We start from the raw sequence: 9,162 nt of genomic DNA, 5'->3' as shown, positions 1-9,162 counted from the left end.
GACACTGAGCGTTTTGTGATGACGACAACAACAGAGCAGGTGCTCTTTGAAGTTTGTGAATCAGCAGGTAGATGCAGGAAGCACCGGCTTTTAGGGATTACCCCTTTTGCTTTGGAATGTAGCCTAGAATACCCAGAGAAATCCTGAGTGTGCATTGTACCATTTGGACCCATAAGGGGTCCGCTCATGGTTGCATGTGGTAGCTACAAGTATAGGCCTAGCCTACATTTGAGAGTGAGAGTGCACATGATTCCATTTGTATACGCTCAGATTTAAAGGTGCAGTAGTGTTAAATAGCTCTATATTATATTCATTGCGGTAGTGTTTGTTCAGTAACAGGGGTCTCCCTGTCTCTCCAACTCTTTAATAAACAGAACCTTAATGTTCAGGTCAGGATATGCAGGGTAAAGGATAAGTGATTTTGGAAGTGATCGATGTCACAAAGAAATGAACAGAAAGCTATACTTTTTGAGCTGATACATTTTTCTATTTTCTTCTGATTGGCTGGAATTAGCAATCCACTTTATTTTTTGTTAATAATTAACAAAAAAATAAAACTCTTTAAAGAGTTAGAGACAGGAGGAGACCTGTTACTGAACAAATACTTTTTGTTTTAAGCACACACACTGTGACGCGCACGCACGCACCACGCACGCACGCGCGCGCACACACACACACACACACACACACACACACACACACACACACACACACACACACACACACACACACACACACACACACACACACTCTGTTATAATAATACATTTAAATAATTAAACACTCAGGATTTTGACAGTGCGCGGTAAGCGGTTCGGTGTTCTTGCACAAAATTGGCATGTAGGGACTTTTGATTGGTTTCCAATGACATCATCACCACCATGGCCGCTCGTGCACACTCGGGACGGGACTGTGTGTGTTCACTCGGCAATCTCCGTCACGGCCAGCCAAAAGAGACGGCTGCTGCCTGCTTCACGGTTCACAATAGACCCCTCCCCGTTGCGGGGCGTTTGTTTGCGGGGCCGGGCTTCACTGTAACGCAACGAATCCCCACCGCAGCCACGCATTGGTTCGATTCCCCGTCAATCGCACCCCCCCCCCCCCCCCCCCCCCAAGCAGCTTCTGTAGGTTGGCTGACTTCCTTCAGTGTTATTTCTGTGGGGTTCAAGTCCGCCACCACACCGGGACGCTGCTGAATGGAGGCGCCCCTGTCAGCCAGCCTTAGAAGAATAATAATATTCATATTATTATTATCACCCTTCTACACCCACCCCACCTCCCGCAAGGCGAAACATGCTGATACAAATACATGTAAGTAGGCTACAACTTTTTGGGGGGGTGATAGTTTTGGACTAATATTGAATCAATCTGCACAGTCTCTCACTGAAGTTATAGCTGTCGGGATGAACTGTAGGCTACATCCACACAGCGCATATTCTTTATGATAAATGAGTATAATATAAGATGATGATTTTCTCGTGATTGCATTCAAACACAAACCAAAAAGATCCGATTTATTGGTTTCGCGTTGAATCTAGATTTGGCCTTATAGCCTCTGTCTCTCTCGCAATGTTTTGCATTCGGTTTAAATGTTTATTAATTCTAAGCCGTAGCTAAGTTATTGGACGTAAATGTCTTCCAAATGAAATCCAGGCATGGCATTGTTTGTGTTGTTTTTCTCTCTCATTGATTCATTTGCAGTCGGAATGGAGATTGCGTTTTGTGTGTAATTCAAGATGATCGGATCAATTCGCTCCGAGCCGAACGCTATATCATATTCTCAGCACGTTCTCATGCCGGTTTCTTCAATGAATTTGCCATGAATGATTTCTCCCTGGACTGAACGTGTGCCGCCGCGGCTACACGACCAACACAGGACAACGCACACACACACACACACACACACACACACACACACACACGCACAGACGCGCGCACAGGGACAGACGTTGCTCGGCGGGGGACTTTTTTTTATTATAATTTTTTTTACACACAATAATGCGAGGATGACATGGCTTTTAAATGATTGTGCTTTTTGGGAGAGCGATTGTACCCTTTTTTCTTTTTTGCACCCTGACTTCCCATTTTGAGGGAGAGACCAAACTGCGGTGTAGCGTTGATGCAGCATTTTATCTTTTTTGTCACTGATGTGTAGCCCGGTGAGAGGCTCCAGCTAGAATAGACAGAAGCTGTGGCTTGGACACACACACACACACACACACACACACACACACCACACATTAGGGCAGGCGTATACATGCATGGCGATGGATGGAAGCACATCGTTTCAGTGCACACGTGCATTTGAAGGGATTTATATGCATTTCATTCAAAAGTCATTCAGTTTCATGAAACTGCTGGCTTTATTTTCTTTCTTTTTTATGACCCAGCTGGCACCCACCACCACCAGGGTGTTGCCCTGCCCTGCATGCAGGTGTTGACATGACTATTATTTGGTTACATTAACCCCTTTTCCGGTTTGCGTGCGGGCGGCCGAACTCTTCCCTCGCCGTTCGTAGCCTTTGGCGAATCCTTGAGGTTATTTTTTAAACAAACTTGTTATTTTATGTTACATTTATCCATTTGTAAACCCACGAATGCATGTGCAAATGGAACCGTGAGGGATTGAGCGACTGTGACTCAAGAGGTAGAGCAGGTCGTCCAATGATCCATGGGTCGGCGGTTCGAATCCCGGCTCCTCCTGTCTACATGTCGAAGTGTCCTTGGGCAAGACACTGAACCCCAAATTGCTCCCGCTGTGCTGGTTGGTACCTTGCATGGCTTCCGCTGCAATCGGTGTATGAATGTGTGTTTGAATGGGTGAATGTAATGCACAATCTATGTAAAGCGCCTTGGATAAAGGTGCTATATAAATATGAATGAAACCCCACAAGGCCTTGACTCTTGTGCTCCTCCCCTCCTCCCCGCAGAGCCACTCGCCGAGTTCTCCGTAAGACGTCACCGCCCGCGGCCTCCCCATGCCTCCGTCTCCTCTCGACGACAGAATTGTGGTGGCGCTGCCAAGGCCAATCCGACCTCAGGAACTCCAACTGCGCCTGGACACCACCACCAGCTTCCTGGACTCCTTCACCACCAACGGCGGTAGCGGTAGCGGCGGCGGAGGGGACCACCACCATCATCATCGCCACGGCGGCAGCAGCAGCGTGGGCAGCAAGACCGTCATCAACACGACCACCGTGGTGAAGATCCAGTCCACTACCACCAATCTCATAACGTATATGCCCTCATCCAACGGCTCCACGCGCTCCCTGTCGTGTGGATGCAGCAGTGCCAGCTGCTGCTCGGTCAGCACCTATGAGAAGGACGCCGCCCCCCAGAGCCACGCCCAGGTGAGCGCCAGCAGCCCCAACCTCAGCAGCTATGCGGGCGGGCCCTGCTCCAGCAACCACGAGGCGCTGAGCGGCGGCGGGGGCACGCCGCCGGCCCTCACCTCCTCCGGTCCCCCGCCGTCGGCCAAGGTCCTCCTCTCGTCCGTGCGGGTCATCCACCCCAATGAGCTGGCCAAGCGGGTGACCTGCTGCCCGATGGGGCACCCCGTGACGGGGACGCCCGTGCCGGTCATCATCGACTGCCGGCCCTTCACGGAGTACAACAAGAGCCACGTCCGAGGCGCCGTGCACGTCAACTGCTCGGACAAGATCAGCCGGCGGCGGCTGCAGCAGGGCAAGATCACCGTGCTGGACCTCATCTCCTGCCGCGAGGACCCGCGCGGCAAGGAGCCCTTCAAGGGCATCTTCTCCAAAGACATCGTGGTGTACGACGAGGGCACCGCCGAGCCCTGCCGGCTGACGTCCTCGCAGCCACTGCACGTGGTGCTGGAGTCACTGAGGAGGGAGGGCAAGGACCCCATCGTCCTCAAAGGTAGGAGTCACTGAGGAGGGAGGAGGGAGGGAGGTAGGAGTCACTGAGGAGGGAGGGCAAGGACCCCATCGTCCTCAAAGGTAGGAGTCCCCAAAACACTTCCTCTCTCAAAGTCTGCTGTTGTTTGTTTGTTTGTTTGTTTGTTTGTTTTTTCGGGTTTTTGGTTAAATGCCTAAATGCCCATTTAGAACCGAGGACGATTCTACAAATGTCTTCTAAATCCTGAGTTTTCTGAAAAACCCAGGTTTCTATGTCAGTCGTTCTCAAACATTTTCATGTCAAGTGTCATGATATGATTCAGTTCAACTCATGATTTGAGTCAGACCCCCACAAATATATGTAATTGGCCGCCGACCCCTATCTGAAAATATGTTGTTCCAGGGACCCCCCCCAGAAGCAAAGATTTTAGTTAAAAATAATCTAAAAGAATATATATTCAAAGATTTGCGCCACATTTTCACGATTTTTCAAAAATAGCAAATCTACAAGCTCGTAGCGCGGCACTCGGTACTGCGCTATGAGCTTGTAGATCTGCTGTTTTTCAATAACATATAATGCTTAAAACACCAAAAGGGGTTCCCGTCCTGAATGGGTTAAATAAGATATGATCCGTAGCGTGCGGAGTTAGTTCAGTATCGCATACGGAAGGGTATTACAATGGTACTACACATGATTCATACGTCACACGCTGACGTGGCAGTCAGCTGACCAATTGCCGGGTTATTTAAGCTCACCTCAGTCTCTGTTCTTCCTGCTGTCATCCTCCTGCTGTCATTTTGTTCCTGGACTGTTGGTATGCGCCTGTTTGCTCCCAGCGGTCTCTCCCCAGCACCACCAGTGGGCTCTGCTATTAGTTCCTTCCCCATGGGAGTGTTATTGTATATCTATCTCCCTGCTCTTAATGTTTAATGATGGTTGTTTAATTGTGCCGAGCAGGGAGAAAATGTAGCAGAGCCTAACGCCAAGATAAAATATTATATGCATACGTATTCTCATTCTATAATAAATATTGGTGAAATCTATTTGTCAGTTATCTGACTGAACTGTGGTGAACTCAAGCTGAAAGGATTTCCGTCAACCCTTGAACACCCTATTAAATGTGAAGCTGTTAAAATGTATGGGTTTAAACTCGGAATTACATTTACACAGAGGATTTAGGTGAGAGTGAGCTTATTGTTTGACATCACTGTTAAAGGACCACTTCACCACTTTTCAACTTATCTTCATATAATTGGTCCTCACTATGTACCCCCCCCAAAAAAACGACTCAGTCTGTGTCTCATAGGAGGGCTGTGGGCAGTTCAGAAACCCTTCCACCAGTGACATCATCGTTAGGCAGATTATTATTTAAACAATATTAAAAATATATAGATTTAGATTTGTATTATCGTGAGAACGATGGTTTCCATTATCGCAATGCAACTTCTCAGGAATAGAACGTTTCTGACCAATTAGCCTGCAGAGGATCAATTATATGAAGGTAGGTTGAATAGTGGTGAAGTGGTCCTTTAACTTACACCACTGCAACTCAGGGAGCTTATAGTGACATTTAATAATGGAATTTGTAACCTTCCACGGCATCTTGCGAGAACTCTAGTGAACTTGCCCTTGCTCTTAGTGAAAATTGCAGATCTACAAGCTCACTTGTAGAGTTTGTACATTGGCTATTTTCACTTTTGTACAAGCCATTGTCCAAACAAGTATGATGTAGTTTATTATCTTATTCGTTTTAAACATTGGTTTCGATAGATTATAAATATATAATATTTCAATATGTCCAGTAACATTACAGGAGTTGGAAATACAGGGTAGATAACCTTCTGACCTCTGTTAATGAGGCATAATCAACAGCGTAGCATGTTGTAACGGATGCACGCACGCACGCGCACGCGCGCACACACACACACACACACACACACACACACACACACACACACACACACACACACACACACACACACACACACACACACACACACACACACACACACACACACACACACACAGAGCTCTAGCTGAGTAAGTAAATATAACATGCTTTGAGTGTTTAGGAATTTGTATCAGCTGTTAGTAAATAGGGAGTACTGTTGAGTTAGACGTCCCTGGGCTGGAGCCATGACTTCTATCTTTGGTGTGTGTGTGTGTGTGTGTGTGTGTGTGTGTGTGTGTGTGTGTGTGTGTGTGTGTGTGTGTGTGTGTGTGTGTGTGTGTGTGTGTGTGTGTGTGTGTGTGTGTGTGTGTGTGTGTGTGTGTGTGTGTGTGTGTGTGTGTGTGTGTTGTACAAGCATGCCGTTTGGGGTCTGGGTGGTGAGTGCCTGTCATATGCCTTCTAGACACCGCCTTGCAGTGAGATCACAGCACCTCCATATCTCTCCTCTCCTCTCCCCGCCCCTCCCCTCATCTCCTCTCCCCTCCTAGTTTGATGGAGGAGGCTCCTATCGTGTGTGTGTGTGTGTGTGTGTGTGTGTGTGTGTGTGTGTGTGTGTGTGTGTGTGTGTGTGTGTGTGTGTGTGTGTGTGTGTGTGTGTGTGTGTGTGTGTGTGTGTGTGTGTGTGTGTGTGTGTGTGTGTGTGTGTGTGTGTGTGTGTGCGTGCGTGTGTGTGAGCGCCTCAGTCCATTTGAAGGAGCAGACAGCACAGAGTCTCCAGCAGGCAGATTGAATTGTCATGGAATGCAGGCGGTGTTGTGCTGCTGAGGGAATCCAGTGTGTTCTGCCTCATTCTCATCAGCCCAGCAAGTGTCTGTCCATATCTCTCCACCCTGAGTCATCCATGTCATCAAAGTATATCGTTTGGCCACTTAACCCATTCAGGCCTGACGTCGAAATTAAAAAAAAAAGAGTTTTCTAAATCATGACAATTTTCAGAAAGATTTGAGGCACATTTTAACGATTTTTCAAAAATAGCAGACCTACAAGTTCATAGCGCGCCACTCGGTGGCGCGCTATGAGCTTGTAGATCTGCTATTTTTCAATAGCTAAATTATAACAATGTTTAAAACACCAAAAGGGGTTCCCGCCCCAAAATGGGTTAATGGTTAATGTGGTTAAACGCTAACGTGACATGGATGCGTTCCAGGTCTCAATGGATTAACCTATTGAGGCCGATTCTACTCCACAAATGCCTTTATAAATCAGTAGTTCTCACACTTTCAAGATAAAACTAAATTATAAAAATTAGCAGATGTACAAGCTTGGAACACGGCACGAAGTGACGCGCTGTGAGCTTGTATATCTGTTTGAACAGTCAATGATAAAAAAATCACACTCGTGTGATGTGAGGGACGCTCTTATCATTCAGTGATGCGATTAGCCTGCATTCTGTATCCTTACACTCACTAAATTGAGAAAGGACTAAATCATGTCACCCTCCGAGGGTCCTGGGATGCAATACTGTACTGTACTCTAACGTTGGACCACCCCTGGGTCCCGGGACCCATTACATTGAAAACCTATGTACATCACTGTATAATCATCAAACGCCATCACATTCCGTTGCCAATCAAATCACAGCCAATCAAATAATCACAAATGTGGTACACAGACACACAAAGCTGGGCATAGGATGTGCTAGCCCCCCTCAAAAATGACAAAGATGCTTTCCCGGTTTTAATGAGTTAAGCGAGCCCATATATACGTTAGTGGACCGGGGGACGGGGTACACTACTTTGTCCCCTCCTTTCTTCCCCTACACCAAATCTCTTCACCGGACATTGCCGATCTCCAAGCTCGACTATTTTCGACAAATGTTTGTGTATTTTTGCCAAATTCTTTGCCTATATGACATGTCCATGCAGGAGAGGGACTGACACTAGGGTTCATGTGACTAATGCAGTGCTCGTGTAGGGTAGGCCATGGTGGCCACCGTTGAGGAGCATGTGTCGCAGACTCTCCGTACAAAGCAGTTCGGTTCTGGAGAACCGCTCATCCAATCCACTCGACACTGACCTGCCCACACATTTAATTATAGCAACTCTTTGGGGGGGGGGGGGGGGGGGGGGGTTCAGGGGGTCCCCAGCGAAAGTAGTTAATCACTTTATATCCATTTATACGTTGGCTACTCAAAAGAAATGCAGATAATGAATTGCATTTTTATAGCGCTTTTCCAAGTGCTCAAAGTGCTTTACAATGGTTCATTCAATCATACATTGGGAGGTGAAGCGGTGAACAGTCGACGCCAGCGTCCCCACATGCACACACCAATGGTGGCAATGTACCACAAGTGCCACGACAAAGTTTTATTTTGGTGGTCAGCGGCAAAACACATATCATTTTGGGGGTCCTTGACATGGAAAAGTTTGACAATAACTGCTTTAGAGTCCTTATTCTGGTCATGTCATAGCACAACAGGTGACCACATCGCCAATTCACTGTGAGCTTAATGTAGGCTACTGGATACTTTCGGAAAAGAGATTTGGGGCTCTATTTTCGTCCATGCTAAACCCCTTATCCCTAAACTACTTTGCCTTTTTTATTTTACTATTTTGAGTGGCAAACATTGAGCAGTGTTGGAGTGTTGGAGTGTTGGAGTTTGGGAGCGCTCGCTAGAAATCACTCAGATTTTAGAAGAGCGCTTCTAAACTCTGACACATGAAAATAATCCCCTGCACAGACATTCTTGACAGAAAGTAGCTCCTCATAACATGTGTATGCATGGTGGATGATTTTTATGAAACAAAAACTTTGCAGATAGAGGATAATTGAGTGAGTTTAAGGTTGTTTAATAAAATCAGATTGTTGCATTGATTGATTCTGTTTGGATGTTCAGTAGCCTCAGCAGGCGTTCCAGCATAACTTCCGGGTACGATGATGTCACGCGCATCATCTTTAGCTAGTAGCAGAGCCATAGAGTAAGGCGACAACTCCGTTCACTTCTTGGGGCCAGTTTTTATACATAGACTTCTATTGCCGAAGAGCATAGCGAACAGTGACAAAGTCCTGGACAGGAAGTTGGCAGAATGCACTGGACTCAGGCAACAGCCCAGCTTTAATTATCTTAAATCCCTTTATTTTAGATCGTTTTTTAGTAATAGTACAACAAACATTACAGGGACTTTAGTTGCCACTGTACAATACTTTAAAACAGTTGTCATGTTGCACACATGCCTAAAATAGCTCTTATTTGCGCCGCCCTTGTTGAAAACAATGTATTTCAAACTCCAGCTTGTCACTGTCCAGGCTGCATGAACAGCGCCCGAGCACTCAGTTTTCTTCCCCCTCAATGTCATAACTCTGTCTTACTCTATGGCTCTGGCTAGTATGTCACACACATACCATGCCCT

General features: G+C 46.7%; 1 protein-coding gene across 1 annotated transcript in view; it reads left to right on the top strand.

The window, feature by feature from the left end:
• Positions 1–1,163: 1,163 nt before the first annotated feature.
• The window catches only part of dusp10 (dual specificity phosphatase 10), a 20,511-nt gene continuing 12,512 nt past the window's right edge, over positions 1,164–9,162 (top strand). The window contains exons 1-2 of the mRNA XM_079526943.1: positions 1,164–1,311; positions 2,931–3,882. Of these exons, the coding sequence (XP_079383069.1) occupies positions 2,979–3,882 (904 nt within the window). The 5' untranslated portion in view covers positions 1,164–1,311; positions 2,931–2,978. The remainder of the gene's footprint in view (positions 1,312–2,930; positions 3,883–9,162) is intronic.

The sequence above is a fragment of the Electrona antarctica genome (genome assembly GCF_951216825.1).
Source record: "Electrona antarctica genome assembly, chromosome: 17".
Taxonomy (NCBI): Eukaryota; Metazoa; Chordata; class Actinopteri; order Myctophiformes; family Myctophidae; genus Electrona; species Electrona antarctica.
Note: the sequence above shows the minus strand (reverse complement) of the source record. Positions and strands in the feature narration are given on the sequence as shown.